We start from the raw sequence: 19,612 nt of genomic DNA, 5'->3' as shown, positions 1-19,612 counted from the left end.
AAGCAGACCACAGTAAGTAGATCTTCTACAAAAGATGAGTATCGTGCTCTTGCTTCAACCTCTGCTGAACTTACCTGGATCAGTTTTGTCTTGCGAGACATAGGATATGCTCTCACTCATCCCACACATCTGTTCTGTGATAATAAGTCAGCCATTGCTGTCACTGCCAATCCTGTGTTACATGCTCGAACAAAACATATCGAAGTGGACTTCCACTTCGTTCGAGAAAAAGTCTCCTCAAGATCCCTTCATGTCCAATATATCCCAAGCAATTCTCAACTTGCTAATATTTTCACCAAGTCTCTCTCATGTTTTTCACATTGTCAACTACGTACCAAATTGGGCCTTGGTTTTCCACCCATTCCCAATTTGAGGGGGGATGTTAAATATAAAGGAACTGAGTCCTCTCAATCATTAGTTACTATAAATTCAGCAGATAGAGAAAGAACACATGAGGAAAAACAAAAGACAGAAAAGCAACAAGGAGCTGGTGATCAACGGTGGAGAACTCGTGGTCAAGACAAACTTGGATTGACATCAATGAAGAAGAAGCCTGAGATGAAGATTGACATGGATCGCCAAGTTATAACAGATCTAAACTAGCACGTGTGCGGTTATTCAACTGAAAGTGGGAAAAACAAATGAAGAAACAGTTAGTTGAATTCTATTTTTCTTTTATGAGCTGTATTCAGTTTTCCGTTCTTTAAGTAGTCTTCTTCTTCCTTGATGAGAGTAGAGAAATATATAGAGAGAGAAGAGAGAAGAAATATAGAGAGAGAAAGCTTAGAGAGCAATCATCAATGGATGCTCTGCAGTTGTGTAGCTGATACGTGCTGTGATAGAGAGATAGAAACAGGGGATGTAAAACAGAGGATTTTGTATTCAAAAGCTGTCATTGATCACAGAAACTTTGTACTACAATCATATTGATATAGAGTAATTCGAAGTATTTCTTTTGCTGATTTCGCTATATCCTGATTCATTTCTTCATCTTCATCTTCATCTTCACAGGCGGCTCTACCTTGGTTCCTCGAAAGTGTTCCACATGTTCTTCAACTCCTACCACCGCTACCACTTTGACACAGACATGCTCCGCAACATCCAAAAAGTGCTCGTGGTCCCGCCGCAAATCCCCAAATTGAAGCCGCTGAGGCCTTTGCCAGAGCAACCAGGACCGAAGCCGTGGGCATTTGAGACCAAGAGCCTGTCCAGCCAATACGGCCTCGGACGGGCTCCTAGATTGGGTATCGCATGTCTTCCCAAACTGGTCCAGGGAAGAGATGGGAGAAGATGTACAAGTCATCTGGCTTTAGGTTTTCTTTCGCTTAGTTATAGCAGTGGTATATCTTCATGTACTATAATTATTAAACAGTCACACAGGTTTCCCCACCGGAAGCTATTTTCTTTATTGGAAAAGTCAGATATCAATTTCAAAAATGAAACTACTGTGTAAGAGTTGATCCACATACTTCAATGCAAGGGTATTTCAAGCTTCAATCTTGTTGTTGTCTGTTTGAAAAGCGCTACCATTCCCCCTTTTAATTCATCAAATTTTGAACAATTTGGAATCTTTTGGCTATAAGTTATGACCAAAATAGCGATGGTTAGTAACTATATTTGATTGTGACTAAGTTTCCATGAGAGTAACACAAGTACTAAACAAGATTTGACCCAATGAAAATAGTGAGTCCGATATAGGTCTAATGAGGATCCCATCAAATGTGATGTTGTCCAATCTTAGTTTAGTGCATTAATTAGGTTGACTGAATTATTGAGAGAGAGAAAGAGAGATCATGTTTAATCGGTGGAATTAGAATTGTAGGCTTGGGCACACTAGAAGAGACTACATCACGAACCTTGGAATCTTGGATACGCCACTTACAAAGCCGCGAGGATCACCCCACCATAGCCAATCGTGGCTGCCCCTCGACCACAGTTGTGAGACCTTCTTTCCACTGCCCCTCACCAAAGTTTTCCGCCACCAACCCCTCTGATATCAGCTGACACCCGGGCCACCAGTTCGCGTGGCCACAACTTATCCACGTCGTCGTCGAGCCAGAGCTTGGCAAGCACACTTGAGCCTCAGATCTCATCCGTGAGTTTGAGCTTCCTCTAGGCTCGCGATCATGGGCTCGGGCCTAGCATTGCCAAGCCCAAGATCCGAGGGTTGCGCTCAATCCAAGGCTCGATCTGAGCTCGAGCTTGTCGCAGCTGCGTATCCTCCCCCTTTGATGGTGAGGCAACGCGGGAGGGGGAGGTTGGAGAGGCTTGCTCGCATCCAAGGGTGAACGCTGATCGGGAAAGCAGAGGGCTTCAAAATTTTGATAAAAAAAAAATGGATAAAACTTGGGAGAAACTAATGGGTTTCCAAGACTAAAGAACAAACAATTTTCCTAGAGAGACCTCTTTAAAATAGGGGTGAGCAATTTTAGATTTTTTCGTGCAGGTTTCAACCCGAACTTGGAACCTATCCATTGGAATAGATTTCTTATTTTTTGAAATCTAGAACCTATTATGCATATCCTAAAACTGGAATGTATCTTGTTATAAGTTTTAGGGTCAGTTCCAAGTTATTAATAAAGTAAAAGTCTTGATCATAAAATGAAAATTCATACTAGTGATTTCAAATTATATACTCATCATCGAATGCCAAGGAATACCGCAAGATTGCATGAACATAGATCAGAAAAATACATAAACTTATTTTAGGTTCTAGGTTCTACCTACTTAGAATTTAAAACCTACCATTCGAAATAGTTTTCCCAATTTTTGGAACTTGGACCCTATCCTATATACCTTGGAACCTGGAACCAGACAGGTTTCTACTGGTCTGGTTCTTCGGTTCTAGGTTTTACCCTAGAACCATGCTCACCTCTACTTTAGAATACATATTGCCAATCTACCTAAAAAATATTTTTAAGGACTTATTATTGAGTTTGGTATATATTAAATTAAATTTGAATTCTATTAGCCGGTTGACCTTGCCATTATTCTTTTGGTCTTGGTGTTGTAGTGCATGTGTCGCGATTTGTGGCTTTTACATCTCGTCACCCTTCCACTCCTTTTGTTCTTGCATTTGGAGTGCAAGTTTCTGGTGACGAGATCTTTTGTTCATTTGGCCCTTCCTCAATATATTTCTTACCTTTTACCAAAAATAATTAATTAATTAATTAAATTTGAATCATGGGAAATGTTGGATCCCATATGCGTTCCAAGTATATGCTGATTAGCTTCATATAATTCTGTAAACACTAATTTTCTCATCTCACAAGATCTAACAGTTTAAATTCAATTGAATATATGTGTTAGACTCATTGAAGACTAGCAGTAACATACTTAGACTCATACATAGCAACATGTCACCAACACGCCAGATTTGTAAAAACATTCACATGATAGAAGATAGGGAAAATTAACTTGAACTACAATGTTTAATAGCATCACGAGGAGAATATATTCTATCTTTGTAAAATTAAATAAACATAAAATAAAGGAAGGAATTCAAATAAGCCATGTTCTTGACGTGCTTAGAGTAAAAACAGTGAAGGAAAGGAAAAGAAAAACCAAAAGAGAAATGGGCCAGAAGCCACTTGCTTTGCTTCTTGAAGAAGCCTATTAGCTTCGCCCATGTCCTCCTGGCTTTAGACGGAAAAAAGAGAGAGTGACAAAGGAGTTGCGACTTTTTTTGAGAGAAATTGAATTCTGCTTCGTACCTCAAATCTCACCCAAATTTTCAATAAATTGCATGTCCTGTTACGCTAGTAATGATTTCACGTTGTTGGCCTCCAAATGATGACTGAATTAATTTGTCGAAAATTGTATTTGTTTCAACTGACACGGTAAAAATTATAATTGGCAATTTAGACTTGATAAATATTGTCAAGTGAAAATGATATTTGACGAACATTTACTATTTGGGGTAAGAAACACCATTTTAACTAAGAAACGTTTAAGCAGATGAAAAATAAGTTAAATGAATTTGCTTCTTGTAAATGAAAACAAAAATAACTATAACCGAACGGCACCTAAATTTGTCATTAATCGTAACTCAGATTGTTAAAATTTTACAAATCGAAAGTCTTGATTGTGAAGCTGAAAAATAAGTGCCGTAAGCGCTAAAATCTTTAAGCATTTAATATAAAAATAAAAAATATTTCATAACATAAAAATATTAAATATTAAATTCTATTTTTACTTATAAATCACTATTCAAATGTTTTGACAATCTAATTGGTAAGATATTACTTTCCATTGCATATTTTATTACTTGACCAATCAAGTGAGTCTTTCCTACTTACCACAATAGGTGATATTTCTTCGCCTCCCTCTTGCCACCTCAACTCCTTTCTCTCCCTCTTTCCTCTGCGGAGCGCCCTTACTGGCCAACCCTGACGCCGACGAACCCCTGCTCGCATTTTGGTCTCCCTCTCCGCGATTAGGGGTTTCGCTAGGTGGGGGGTGAAGAAGAGGGAGATCACGATCAGCCATATCGAACGAGAGCGTGGGGGTGATGATGGAGGCAGTGAAGCTGAGGAAGGCCCAGGCGCCGACTGGGAGCGGGCTAAGGATGAGGCCGGCGATGGTGGAGACGAAGATGGTGAGGAGCTACCAGGCCTGCGGGGACACCTCGATGAGCTTCGGGACGAGGAAGAGGATGGCGAGGCTAACGACGACAAAGATGACAAAAGGTAGGGGCTTGGCACCCTGGAAAAGAGGGGGAGGAGACACCGGGGAGGCGTCGGAGGAGGAGGCACGAATTGGGGAGTGGGTCATGGGTTTGGGAGGGAAGGTCGCTCTGCAGAGGAGAGAGAGGAGAGAGAGGAGAGAGAGTGTTGCGTTTCGCTGGGTGAGGGGCGATGGAAGTGAGAGACAGAGAGGAGAGAGAGGAGAGAGACAGAGGAGAGTAGAGAAGAGAGAGCGTTAGAGCATTTGCAAAGGAGAGAGTGCATTAGAGCGGTGGACTAGGAGAGAGAGTGGGATGACGTGGAAGAGAGATGGATAGGTGTCATGCTCTGAATGGTTCAGAGCAAAAATTGCGTGGCACTCTTAGGGTGCCTAATATTTTCTCCTGCAGTGCAGGGATAGCAAAAGAAGCTTACGTGATTGTGTGGCAAGCCACGCGATAGCAAAACATGCTAATGTGGTTGCGTGACAGGCTATGCAACAAGTTGACATGGCTTCGTAATAGGCTATTGATGTCACCACTAGAAGAGATGAATAATGTTGAAGCTCGACGTCGAAAGAGAGATATCAATAATAATTGAAAAGAGAATGACACGAGATGCGAAGTGCGCTCTGAATGTGCAATCTTGATAGTAATTTAGAAAAAGAAAAAAAATGAGATGCAAGGTGCACTCCGGGTGCGATGTGCACCTCGTGCACCAAGATTGCTTAGTTATAATGCTAAGATAAGAATAATAGGGAAAAAGAATTGTGTAATTTATGCATATTTTAGTTTATATATTTTGGTGTATCTAAAATGAAGAGTACATGAACCTATAGGTTATATTAGATTACTATGTAATGTAACAAAATTTATGACATCAATTATAATCAATCGGGGATATGCATGATTACAGGATATATAAGCACATTCCCGAAATATGGAGAATTAGTGTAGTATCCTAATTATCTTTAACCCATATGATGAAGAGTAGAATTTTTTTGGTCATCTTTACCCAAACTTATGGCCGCATTTTTTATATCATGATTTATGACTGGGAATTCGAATTTTTTACGTGTAAATTTTGTTAAGATATGCAACAGCTGAACGTCATATCTTCGATGTTCTACCAAGCATAAATAATAACATCTTCAGACCATCTGCTCTAACTTTGACTCATTCCACTTGCATTGCCAGGTTAGCGGATTATTTTCTTCAGTAAGATATTCATCTACCTAAAATAGATTTTTTTTTTCGTGGTTAAAGAAATCCTAAAATGGTTTTCGGTTGTCTGAAAGCGCACAAATAGAAAAATCCTTCAGCATTAAATTCTGGCCTTTGAAGATAGATGGGAAAAAGAGAGGAAAAGAGAAGAAATATGACAAAACTTTGTTTTCAGGCAACGCTTCCAGTCAAGTCCTTTTTTTCAGTGGCAAGAAACTTCCCATGTCAGCACCATAAAAATCAATGGCCGAGTTCACATCTATCAAGGTCATTGCTTCCATCACATTGATAATCGACACGAGAAGAAAATCCAGACGGCCCACGATATCGCAAGAGGGTCACCCGATTGTCGCAATTATTTCAACATGTCAAGTCCTCTTTTTCAGTGGCAAGAAACTTCCCATGTAAGCACCATGAAAGCCTGTGAGTTCAGATCTATCGACGTCATTGGTTCCATCACATTCATGCAATGGCCGAACGTCATATCCTCGATACTTTGCACTTTCAGGCATAAATAATACCATCTTCGGACCATCTGCTCTAGCTTTGACTCGTGTCACTTGCATCGCCAGGTCAGTGGATTATTTTCATCAGTAAGATACTCATCTACCTAAAATAGATTTTTTTTTCGTGGTTAAAGAAATCCTAAAATGGTTTTCGGTTGTCTCAAAGTGCACAAATAGAAAAAGCCTTCATCACCAAATTCTGGCCTTTGAAGATAGATGGGAAAAAGAGAGGAAAAGAGGAGAAATGACAAAACTTTGTTTTCAGGCAACGCTTCCAGTCAAGTCCTTTTTTTCAGTGGCAAGAAACTTCCCATGTCAGCACCACAAGAATCAATGGCCTGTGAGTTCACATCTATCGAGGTCATTGGTTCCATTACATTGATAATCGACACAAGAAGAAAATCCAGACGGCCCACGGTATCGCAAGAGGGTTACCCGATCGTCGCAATTATTTCAACATGTCTCGGCAATTTCGTCGTCATTTCCTCTTTCAGCACCAATTATTTCCGGACACATTTCCGGACATGCTTATGTGGACAGGAAATGAATTCCCTGGACATATTTGCTAAGATAGACAGTGACTCAGGTGCGTCCAGTTCCAACGATTGGACAACGAACGAGGTGCTCCAGTTGTTGATACATGAAGGTCGCTTCATGTCTGGTGAGCCATCGGAAATCCTTTGAAGCCAATCGGAATGAAGGGCAAGGAGGCTCGCATATATCTGAACTCTAAAGATTTTTCAATTTTAGGTAGGACTTAGCGGTCCTGATCCAATTTGATTCGGAGGTGGAACTGAGAACTAAATAGGAAGGACTAATTTTCAAATTCTAAGACCAAGAATTGGACCGACCGGTTCTAGAAGCGGGAATTGGACCGACCGACTAGTCCAATCCATGGAACCGGTAATTTGTTGTTTGAGGGAAAAAATAAATTGCGAAAAAGAAGCTCTTCGAAGATAATATATCATAGTACATGGACCGTATAATACACGAGCAGAAATGTTACTCTTTTCTTCTTTCCTTTTTAGTACGATTCATATTTTCTTGTTCCCAACCATGCTCTCTTTCGTATTGACTGCTTTGAGGGCCTTGGGAATGTTTTGGAAGTTCTGATCTCTTCATTAGTCCATAGACATGGAAAAAAGTGATCTGCTAAGCGCGGCTCAGAAAATGAGTGGCATCGTCGAGGTTTCTTGTTGCAGAGGTGACACAAATCTGAACTGCAACAACCGTGCCATGAAGAAATGGAGAGACTTGATTCCCAAGGTGAAGAGCCCATCACTCGTCCTCTTCCCTGCAACGCCAAGCAAGTTACCTGCAAAAATGGATTTTTAAGCGCTGTCACACAAATCTCATCATGGACTGATCGGTAAGATGAATCCATAACAGTTCTAAGGGAAGGTAAAGCAGAAAGCAAAAAGGGAGAGGGGAAAGCAAAACCTAAAAAGGGCAGAGTTTTTTTCTCAGTTGTTCTTTTTTTTTTTTTTTTTAATATCAATCGGTCCATTCGGTTTGGTTCCACCTTGGAATCGAAAAGCAGATTGACCGGCCACTGGTTTCAAGAATGGGAACCGAGAATCGGACCGCCCTCTCCGGGAACCACCTAGAACCGGCTGATCTAGTCCAACCCGAGCAGTCCCCAGTTTAGGCGGTTCTCATTGTACACCCCTACTTTTAGGGGGAAACGAGTAACTTAGGAAGTTTTAACAAAAGAGGAAGTTAAAATTTGATAGTTTTAGGAAATTTATTTATCATGACCTCACGTATGTCATTCTATACACATCTTAGTAATGTAAATAAAGTTTGATTAGTAAATCCTGCACTAATGAAAATGGTAATGAAATGTAATATTACTTGTATGCAATGAAAAAAAAAGTATTGAATTAATATTGTACATCCGTCACAATACTCGTTAAATATAATCATCATACTTTGCATTCACAATTTATACTATAGCAATTTAGTCAGCACAATGGACTTTACCTAGAAAATCACACTAATGCATTTAATGTGCAACTATCACTTAGCGTCGAAGATAGAACTGAAAACAATGGTCGAAATTATCGATTAGCATTTATTTGTGTAGCACTTGGATTCCTCAACCACCAATTCTTGATTCTGATAGGTTTTGAGGGTACAATTTTAGCACTTGTTTGTGCAGCACTTGGATTCCTTAACCGCCAATTCTTGATTCCGATAGGTTTTGAGAGTACAATTTCCTGGAGGAAGCCAAGTCATTTGGAATTGATATGCCAAGGATCAGCCAACTGATTTGAGCACTAAATAACACTAACACTAACATGTAACAAACGACATGACACGACACGATATGCTAACATGTCGTTTCTAAAAAAAATAGAGAATTCCAACATGTCTAGGCACATTGTTTATTAATATATATTTTCTATGTGATTATTTTAATCAAATTAATTTGCTTCAAATTCACAAATAAATGAATAATAAAAAGCCTATAATAAATTTACATTAAAAACATCAATCTACCATTTGTTAATATCATTAATTGTTTCAATTTGACAAATTCAACTCTACTCCAATAATCCATAAAACTTGGAGGGAAAAAAAGAAGCAATTTGTATTCTAGACTCGTGTGTCAAGGCATGTTGGAAGAGAAGAGAAAAAACAAATTTATCGGGTGAATTGTATGTCATGGAAAGTGAGAATCGAAAGAAAAAAAGAATATTGGGTTTTACTTCTTTCCCCATTTTTTATTATTATTATTATTATTATTATTATTATTATTATTATTATTATTATTATTATTATTATTATTATTATTATTATTATTATTATTATTATTTTCTTACATATTTATATTTTAACCCCTCATTTATTGAAAATTTTTAAAATTGACCTCATGTGTGTCACAATCATGTGCCGGAATTGTCGAAATTCCTAACTTGTGTGTTGGGAGAGTTGACCGAGTGCTGGAGAATGTTAAAGAGCATCAAAGAATGTCAGACACTTCAACACGATACAAAAGCTCTTAAAAAGTGCCGGTGCTTCCTAAGTTAACATAAACAAAGATAGTATGGCATTGGACGGATGACACAAATGTTCGAGGAAGCAAAGAGTTCATACTTGACTTCACCATTGATCTTAGCTATGCAATAAGTACTTTGATTTGGTTGATTTGGTACGCTAATTATTATTATTATTATTTTAAAGTATCTTCTATAAGTACGGTTCACGTATTGATGCCTACAAAGGTTTTTATCTTGCAGATGGAATCCTCGCATTAGTATATGAAAGTTTTAGAAAAATTACCAAAAAAAAATCAGAAACTTAATACATTTAAGCTAATTTAGTTATAAACATTTCAATTATGTCAATTAAATCCTAAAACTTGAGTTATAGAAAAATTACCAAAAAATGAAAAATCATAAACTTAATGCATTTAAGCTAATTCAGTTGTAAACATTTCAATTATGTCAATTAAATCCTAAAAATTCTAAAGATTTGCCAATTTAGTTCATTTAGCTAAGTTTAATCAAGAATTGCTAATGTAGATGCCAGCCGTTCAATATGACATGGTTGGCATTGGACATCTGGCATCGACGTTGATAATTTGTAAATATTTTCTGATTTTTATATATTTTTTTTTTTTTAACAACTCTAGGCTGGCAAGGTTGTCGGCCAACCCAACCCTTGCCGACCATAGGCAAGGCATTGTGCCGTCACCCAAATCTAGGCAAGGGTCGATGCCTTCACAACCATGGGTGAGGGTCTCTACATCCTTGCCAAGATCCAAGCAAGGGTGTTAGGCCCTCGCCCAAATCCAGGCGAGGGCCATAAATGCCCTTACAGGCTATAGGCAAGGGCGTCACAAAAAGAAAAGAAAAGAAAAATATATGAGGTCTTAATACCCGTTATGACCCAATTTGAATCGACAAATTAATTGGTAGCATTTTGAGGGAAAATTGTCCAAAATGTCTTAATCCTATTATGCTTTTGTCAATTCCATCCTAAATATTTTAATTTTATCAATTGAGTCATAAACTTACTCACATTTTGTCAATTGAATTCATTCAGCTAATTTTGATAAGAAATTATTAATGTAGACACCAATCCTTCTACATGGCACGATCGTACTGATGTAGACAATTTTTTTATAATATTTTAATAATTATTCAGTTTTTTTTTTCCTCTTGTCTTCCTTTTGTGGGTGGCCGAATAAGTTGGCCTCACCTGGGCAAGGTTTACCCTCACTTGGGCAAGAATGAGTGTCAATGAGGGCTCCCCTCACAAGATTTGCCTAGCCCAAGGTGGCCTTGTGAAGCGTCACTTGGGCTAGGGCAAGGCCTAGCGAGGGTTTGCCTCACAAATTCTGGCTTGGTACAACTAAGCTTTTTTGAAGGCTCGACAATTGCTTGTACAAGGCTTGGAGGATGAGTTGTTGAGCTCATCGAGATCTGGAGGCTCGGCCATGGTCGCCACAAGTTTCGAACCAATTTTGGTTTGTCTATCTTTAGTAGCCTCAAGGCCTCGATTCTATGACAATGCCAAACTTAAAACCCGCCCACCCTAGCCATCCAGATCGGGATCATGCATTGCCCCTCCTCCAATTGTTAAAGCTGTTGTTTGCCCCTCTGACTCTGCCCCTAACTCTTTCCATCTTTGTCTGTGCGTGCTTTGCTCAATCACCTGACAGCACATTTGTTTGGCCATGGCCGTCAAGCTCGCTGAGATCTCGACGACCATAAGCTTGATGAGCATGGAGGAGGAGAATTGAGCTAGCCGAGAGGGAGTTCAACCGCGGTAGCTAGGCAATGTCATGCGGTGGAGGTTGTGATTGAGAGTGGTTGGTGGCCAACCCTTGCCGAGCGCCCGAGGGACGCCAGCCCATCTGGCCATTGCTTGTGGATGGTAGTCAGCCACCAGCAGAAGGAAGGAAAAAGACAAAAAAAAAAAGAAAAGAAAAGATGGAAAGAGTGCCAAATCATTAAAGATTCAAAAACGAGCATAGAATTTGTCAAAGTGCACACACGAACATGATAATAAAAGAAGTGCCAGATGAAGAATTGATTTTTACGGTGCAGTTAACATATTTAGCAAGTTCATAATTTAATGATTTAAGCTTCTGAGTGAAAGTGGATATATATTTTTCTTTTATGCTAAAGTAGATCTATATCAATTGGTTCAAATTGAATTCTCTCTTGATATCATCAAAATGATGAGACCATTACAATTCTGCCCTTACATTTCTGTTGAGCTACTTCCCAAACAAATTGTGTCATCTAAATTTCATCTCATTTTTTCCTAGATCGCACATTATTTCCAATTTCATCTAATTTATTCATTGTTCACGTGTTTTTCAAGTGTCTCTCCTGAAAACTACAATAATTTATTTTCCACCTCAGAGCAAGAGAAGTCCCTTTTTGTTTCGTGCCTCACATCCTCAAAAGTACAATAATTTATTTTCCGTCCCTTTTGTTTCGTGCCTCACATGCTAATCAGACCTTCGTCGAAGATGGCATCCAACAAAACTTAGTGCTACGCTCAAGATTCACGTTTTGACAGGACAGCTCCTAAAAGGAACCAGCTCAAAGTCATGTATAAATAGACCTAATTGAGTCATGCAATCTCCCATTCAGATAAGCAAGCCAAATTATTCTCCCCCAATTCTTCATGGAGGCCCATAAATCCTTGATTCAATCTCTTGTCAATACCATCAAAACAGAAATACTCCTTCCCGACATAGGCATGAGCTCATTCCTCTGCCCTTCACCATATGACACTGCATGGTTGGCAATGATTCCCGATCCTCGCCGATATGATTGTCCCATGTTTAAAGGGTGTCTAAATTGGGTGCTTCATAATCAGAATGAAGAAGGGTTTTGGGGAGATTATGATTATGAAGAACAAGAAATGTTCAGTGGAGGGGAGTGTCTTGCTTCAACCCTCATTTGCATGATCGTGCTCAAAAAGTGGCATGTTGGTTCACCTTTGATAGAGAGGGGTACCATCCGCTTGACTTTCAAATAAGTGCTAAAATATAGCCATGGAAAGCATAATTTTTCTTTATTTACATCAGGATATGGCCATCCTAAACATAGTTCTTCCTTCGAGGATAAAATTTACTTTGGTGAGAGGATAAAATTTTGTGATTACGAAAGACTTTGTACTTGATTGATCAGGTAACTTTGTTATCCTTTCAACTCATGGTCTAACCCACCAAATCTAATGTGGTTTCTAGTTAAAATAAGTCTATCAATCATCAATTATAGTCAAACTTAAGTCAACATGGACATGAGATCTCTAATATTATGAAAGCATATAATAGATGATGCAAGTAGCTATTGTATTAGCTTCTTTATCGAAATGCAACAGTCATATATTTCTTCACGAACTCTTCTCTAATACTTCTCCATTTTTTCTGAAAATTTCACCTTTCAGGATTAAAGTTCATTCATGAGAATGCGGAATTGCTTCTTTTGAGAAACGGGCATGGAAAGTTTCCTCGTTGGATAGCTATCATCTTGCCTGGAATAGTTGATTTGGCGCGTGCTGTTGGTTTGGAGATCATATTCCCCGAAAGCACCAAAAGTGCCATTGCAAATTTATTCAGCAATCGGCAACAAATTCTTGAAAGGTAATTCTAATACTTCCCTTCTTTATTGGTCTAATATTATCGTATGTTTTTTTCTTCTTTTTTTTCAAGCTGACGTATTTTTGCATTTCGGGCACGATACTTTGAAAAATTAGTACTCGCGTAGCCCCAACCATTTCAATCTGGGTCAATCTCAATCCCTCGACCAAATTGGCATGCGATTGCGTTTGTCTCACCTTTTTCATTGGAAAGCTGAGTTGCGTGGAGGAAGTGTGACCCAACTGCTCCGATCGGTGTGTTTATGCTAGTTTTGACTTTCGACTTTTTGCTTTTGACTTGTCAATTACCCTTTAGGTTTCTTTTCTTACTTTGTTGAAGGAACTTACTATATAAGGAAGATATCTTTATCAGTCGACCAACTTAACAATGATTATTTGTCTAAAAATAAGACCTAGCACAATTTTGGCTCAATGATAGTAAGTCTTCAAGAGTAGACAAAAGGGCTTTCAGGCCCTCATATCCAAAATAGAAATATAAGAAATGTCAACATTTTAACTCACTGGCTATCGAAAATAGACACGTATCAACCATATGACACGTACTGGCTATCGAAAATAGACGAAGCACTGTTCATCCTCTGCTCTCAAAGCTGTTCGCGGCCCTACTGTTCACCGGGAGTGGCTGTTGCTGGTTCCGGCCACTTCAGCCGGCCGTTGAGGCTCTTCTTCGAAGTCGACCTCCACCCCTACCCGATCTACACTTCCTCTGAGCGATTTCTCTCGGTATGTCTCCTGCTGTTAGGAATCGCTTGCTGTGTTTTTAGGGATTTTGCTTGTTGGCTTCCTCTGTTCGTATGGCGTCTTCATCCTCCACGCCGGCTGGGATTTTGGGCAAAGCCCCTCAAGAGGCCCCCAAGGATGATTCTCCTCCTCCCCCCGCCCATCCCCCCCTGCTCGGTACTCCTCCGTTGCTCGTGGTGCCCGACGTCCCTCCCGCAGCAGAGGTCGCAGCAGAGCCCGGAAGGCTCGCGCGCTCCTGGGCACTCTTCCTCCCTCTCCTTCGGCCATTAATGGCCCTATCTCCACCTTGATTCATCCTTCTAAGGATAAAGGAGTTGTTGTGGGTAGTTCCCCTGTTGTCCCCTCTCGTCCGGCTCCTCCTCAGCGCGAAACAGGGCATGATTTGCCTCTACCAGACGTGGGTAAGCGAGCTCTGACCCACAAAGTCCCTTTCTCTGTTGATGCCCAGCCCCCGACACGTTCTTGGGCTGCTATTACTCGCTCGGCTACTAAGGGTTATAGTCTCTCTTATATTCCGCCTGCTGTGGTTGATAACAAAACTATTGCTCAAATCTCAGAAGAGATATTGCAAGCTGCCCATCCTAAATAGGATGAATGCTTAGTTGGTTATTACATAGGAAAGAGGCTTCCTTTTCATTTGACAGAGGATGCGCTCAAACATGCCTGGGGTAACCATCTAGTTCAAGTTATCGCAGCTGACTTGGGATTTTACTACTTCCATATTCCTGACAAAGACTTTAGAAGGAAAGTGCTGGAAGGGGTGCCAATCACCGTTGCTAAAATACCCCTTATTCTCCAACAATGGCACCCAATGATGGAGCTCAAGAAAGATTGCCACAAAACAGTTCCTGTTTGGGTTCGACTGAGAAATCTCCCTGTCAACTTGTGGTTTGCTTCAAGCATTAGTGCCCTTGCGAGTGTAATTGGTAAGCCTCTCTTTGTAGATAACCGCACTGAACAGATGGCCATGGTTGCTTTTGCCCGTATCTGCATTGAGATTAATGCTGCAAGCTCATTCCCTGAAGTTATTGACTTTATGCTGAATGGTGAGCCTCGTTCGGTGGATGTCCATTATGAATGGGTGCCAACTCTGTGTCCGACTTGTTGTTCTTTTGGCCATAAATGTGCTAACCCTAAAGCACCTGGCCCCCCTATAGCTAGTTCTTTAGCAAACAAGGCTCCCTCCAGCGAATGGCGTCAAGTTGGGGGAAAGCGAAATCGTCCCCGTCCTTTGGATGTCGCTCCGCCTACCTCTCGTTCTACTGAGCCCCCTCCCTGTAGAATTGAAGTTCATTTACCTGCACCACAAATAATGAAGCCTGCTGTGATTCCTCCGGTAAATGTTGGTGACGAAGCCCCCCCCCTCCCCCTGATCTTATCCCTGGCACCTCCCTAGCTCCTTCACAACCTGGTCTACCACAGGCGCCTATTCGATCGATCCTGGAGTCATCATCATCATCTGATAATGAAGTTGTGGATGACATTAGTTCTGGAGGAAGTGATCCTGACTCCCCTCTTGGGGTCGCGTCTTCCATCCTTGAGGAGCTGTCCCCTCTCTAGCTCCCTCCTGAACCTATTGTGGCTGTCCCTAACCGCCAAAAAGGTAATCCTCGTCCTCGGAGCCTAAAGCCAATAACCTCCTCGATGAAGAAGCGAGGTGGCAAGAATCGGTAACGCCCTTCTTCCTTCTCTCTATGTTTTTTGGAGTTTGGAATATTAGGGGCCTCGGGTCCCCCCTTAAGCAGGCTGAGATTAGAAATTTTGTCAGAACCAACCACCTTAGTTGTGTTGGTATTTTGGAGACTAAAATTTCCCCTGCGGCGTTTCCTCTTGTCTCGGGTGCTCTCATTCCGGGATGGTGTTGGAGCGCTAATAATGATCACTCACCTAGAGGAAGAATCTGGGTGGGTTGGAACCCGAAGTCTGCCTCTTTTGCTTTATCTGCCTGCTCTTCTCAAGCTATCCACGGCCGTCTGATTTACCTGAACAGTGGTATTTCTTTTATCATCACAGTAGTGTATGCGGAGCACTCCTTCACCTTGAGAAGACCCCTATGGGCTGACTTAATCCAGTCTAGTTTCCAAGTTGTGGACTCGCCCTGGATTGTCGCAGGAGATTTCAATGCCATTCGTTCTTCTTCTGATAAAGCAGATATATCCAACTATTGGATCCCGGCGTTTAATGACTTTGGCGATTGTCTTAATCAAGCTGGGCTAGATGATCTCAGATATGTGGGGAACAGATTTACATGGTCAGCTTCCTCGGGTCCTTCTCGCAAACTAAGGAAAATTGACAAGGTGTTGACTAACTCAGCCTGGAACTCTATTTTCTCCTTCTCTGAGGCATCGTTTCTCCCTCCTGGAGTCTCTGATCATTCTCCTATGATGGTTAGGATTTTGCCTACTCCCAACACCCGTAAGCCCTTTAAATTCTTCAATTTTTGGATGACCCATCCTTCCTTCTTTGATCTTGTGGCTCATGTGTGGGACTCCCCCTTCTCTGGAATGTCGATGTACATTCTCTGTGTAAGCGAGGGCTCTTAAATATAGGCTTAAACTCCTAAATAAAGAGGTTTATGCGGACATTTCAGCTAAAACAGATGAGGCTAGGAGATTGCTCTCCCTAGCCCAAGAGGCCATTCAACTGGACCCTCACAACCATGATCTGGCGAATGAGGAAAAGGAACACTTTCGGGTTTTCTCCGAGTTGCGCCTCCAAGAGGAATCATTTTTTAGACAGAAATCCAGGATTCGTTGGCTTAAAGAAGGAGATCTAAACACTAAATATTTTCACCACTTAGTCAAGCGAAGCCACCTCCGAAACAGAATTCTATCAATCTACAATGGGGACACTTTGGTTTCCGATCCTGCTGAGGTTCATCAGCTTTTTGTCTCTCATTTCCAAGCTCTCTTGGCGGCTTCCCCCCCTTCCTATGTGCCTACAATTGAGGAGATCAGGAAAAATCTAAACCATACCCTTGATGATAACCAGATTCGGACTCTCTCTCAGCCTGTCACGGACAAAGAAATCCAAGATACCCTCTTTTCTCTTGCAAGTGGTAAAGCTCCGGGCCCGGATGGGTTTAATGTAGATTTCTTCAAGCGGTCTTGGGAAATTATTGGCCCTTCGGTCTTATTAGCGGTTCGGGACTTCTTTGCTTCTGGTCATCTTCTTAAGGAGATTAATTCAACCATCCTGACCTTAGTCCCGAAGGTCCCAAATGCTTCGTCTGTCAATGACTTCCGTCCCATCGCTTGCTGCAACACAATCTACAAGTGCATCACCAAGATTATGGCTAACAGGTTAGCCGTTGTGCTGCCTTCAATCATCAGTCTACCTCAGAATGCTTTTGTTAAAGGTAGACGCATTAGTGATAACATTATACTAGCCCAAGAATTGTTTGTTGATTTTCATCACGAACCCTACCGGCCTAAATGCATCATTAAGGTCGACTTCTGCAAAGCTTTTGATTCGATAGACTGGAACTTTATTGAGTTAACCTTATTAGCCTTTGGGTTTCCTCCTGACTTCGTCCATCGAATGATGACTTGCATCCGGTCCCCCAAATATTCTATCTCCCTTAATGGTGAGCTTCACGGCTTCTTTTCAAGTGGACGAGGGATTCGGCAGGGTGACCCTATGTCCCCCTATTTATTCACTCTCGTTATGGAAGTTTTTTCTGGGATTCTTAACACCCAATCTGGCAATCTGGGCTTTGATTTCTTCTGGAGATGTAAAGCAACCAGGCTCTCTCACCTCTTCTTTGCTGATGACGTTCTATTATTCTCGGAAGCTAATATGTCATCTTTGCGGCTTCTTTTGGATGGAATTCATTCCTTTGCTAGATGGTCTGGGCTTAATCCTAACCTCAACAAAAGTGAAATCTTTCTTTCGGGTGACCCTGAATCTCTAAGGAATGCTCTGGTGAGTACCTCTGGATTTCAGCTAGGCTCTCTCCCTTTTAGATACCTTGGTGTACCTATTATCTCTTCCAGATTGGGCAAGGAGGCATGTGTTTCCCTAGTGAATACTATTACTTCTCGTCTTCAATCTGGACAAACCGGTTTCTTTCTTTGGCGGCGGTTGCAGCTAATCAAATCTGTCCTTCATTCTATCCAGGTTTATTGGTCTAGTGTTTTTATCCTTCCCGCCTCAGTCTCTAACCGAATTGAACAGATTTTTCGGCAATTTCTTTGGAGAGGCCCGAGCTTAGGGGCTGGAGGCGCAAAAGTGGCATGGGTGGATGTCTGTTTACCTAAGGAGGAAGGCGGTTTGGGTATTAGATCCCTTCGGATAAGCAATATTGCTATCATGCTCAAGCACCTATGGCTCCTTTTCACCGATAAGGAGTCGCTTTGGTCTAAATGGATTCACTCCATCTTCTTAAAACATAAAAATTTCTGGATTGTCCCAAGACCTACCTATTGCTCTTGGGCTTGGAAGAAGCTGCTTGGTCTTCGGGACTTGATCCAACATCATTTTAAATGGCGAGTTGGTAATGGGCTATCTGTCTCTTTCTGGTTTGATCACTGGCACCCTCGTGGTCCCCTCTACAAGCTGTTCTCTGACCGTGAAATCTACTGCTCTGGTATATCAAGACTTGCTACGGTTGCTACTGCTTTTTCTGCCCTCCCCCCATCTTCTTCTGTTGCCTCCTCTATTAGTAACTGGAATGATCCCCTTCCAACCCTCAATGAAGACAGTGACCGTCTTTTATGGCTTGGTCATCCTTCGGAGTGTTTTCTCTTGCCTCGCCTTGGAGCCTTCTAAGGCCCGGGGATGTTGTGGTCCCGTGGTCGAGATTTATTTGGAACCCCTCCTTACCTCCTCGATATCAAACCCATCTATGGCTAATCGCCCGCAATCGTCCGCAACCTGTGTATTGCTTTTAGCTCACGAGAGAATCCCTAATGTTACTTGTGCCTTCTGCTCTTCTATGCCAGACTCGGTCGATCACCTTTTCTTCGGATGTTATATCTCTAATCACCTAGCATCCTTTTGGGCGGCTAAGTTTAACTTACCTTGGAGGAATCAAGCTTGGAGCGACAATCTTTTATGGGTTATTGAGCACCTTTCTAATGCATCTTTCCACCAAACCTTGGCCCGCTTTGCCTTTGGCGCCTTATGCTATCTTATCTGGAAAGTAAGAAATAGCATTATTTTCCGCAATGAAAGATTATACCTCCCGGCTTTAAAGGATCTACTTCGTAAAGCTGTCAATGACAAGGCTTTATCATATCCCGAGGTCCCGGACAACCCCCGTAATAGAAGGCTTCAACTTAGTTGGGGCATTCCCCCTACAATCTTTGATTGATTTTGCTTATTGGTGCCCCGTTGCGGCCTGGTTTCCCTTCTTAGTGCCTCTCCTCTTCTTCTCCTCTTTAGTTCTTTTCCTTGTGAGGGCCACTTGTGTTGTGTGCTCTTTGCCCTTGGCTCTTGTTTGGCCATCTTTGCTGCTGTTTTTAATTACATCGTATCTCTCTTGCAGCTCTCCCCCCCTTCTTTCTTTCCTTTCCCTTAGCCCCGGCCCCCTCCCACTCATTTAGATTTATTGTCCCGATGAGTGTGAGATGGTGCCGGGTTCCCTTGCTGTACTTCGTATAGCCTTTGTGCTTTAGTCTATATTCCTATTACCTTTTACCAAAAAAAAAACATTTTAACTCACTGGTCGTTTAACTCACTTTGGTTGTTTCTCTTTTCATAATCCCTCGACCAAATCGGCATGCGATTGCGTTTGTCTCACCTTTTTCACTGGAAAACTAAGTCGCGTGGAGGAAGTGTGACCCAACTGCTCCGATCGGTGTGTTTGTGCTAGTTTTGACTTTCGACTTTTTGCTTTTGACTTGTCAAT

At 41.4% G+C, this 19,612-nt stretch overlaps 2 protein-coding genes and 1 long non-coding RNA gene across 3 annotated transcripts; 2 read left to right on the top strand and 1 right to left on the bottom strand.

Annotated features, from left to right (window-relative positions):
* The first annotated feature begins 381 nt into the window (after positions 1-381).
* LOC120287560 lies at positions 382-1,497 on the top strand. The gene is made up of 2 exons (XM_039300401.1): positions 382-652; positions 1,012-1,497. The coding sequence occupies exons 1-2, from the start codon at positions 642-644 to the stop codon at positions 1,451-1,453; spliced, it is 453 nt and encodes a 150-aa protein (XP_039156335.1). The 5' UTR covers positions 382-641; the 3' UTR covers positions 1,454-1,497.
* LOC120287561 lies at positions 856-4,916 on the bottom strand. The gene is made up of 2 exons (XR_005545687.1): positions 4,299-4,916; positions 856-2,291 (listed from the first exon to the last, which is right to left on the bottom strand). It is a non-coding gene; the product is annotated as an uncharacterized LOC120287561 (long non-coding RNA).
* A 7,198-nt stretch (positions 4,917-12,114) lies between these two features.
* Positions 12,115-18,531, top strand: LOC120287105. Its single transcript, XM_039299791.1, has 10 exons — positions 12,115-12,370; positions 12,808-13,003; positions 13,611-13,743; positions 13,785-13,964; positions 14,066-14,162; positions 14,379-15,097; positions 15,184-15,308; positions 15,482-16,176; positions 16,292-17,685; positions 17,881-18,531. The coding sequence occupies exons 1-10, from the start codon at positions 12,115-12,117 to the stop codon at positions 18,529-18,531; spliced, it is 4,446 nt and encodes a 1,481-aa protein (XP_039155725.1).
* The last annotated feature ends 1,081 nt before the right edge of the window (positions 18,532-19,612 follow it).

This window comes from Eucalyptus grandis, chromosome 8, assembly GCF_016545825.1.
Source record: "Eucalyptus grandis isolate ANBG69807.140 chromosome 8, ASM1654582v1, whole genome shotgun sequence".
NCBI classification, from domain to species: Eukaryota; Viridiplantae; Streptophyta; class Magnoliopsida; order Myrtales; family Myrtaceae; genus Eucalyptus; species Eucalyptus grandis.
This window is presented reverse-complemented; position numbering and strand designations above follow the sequence as displayed.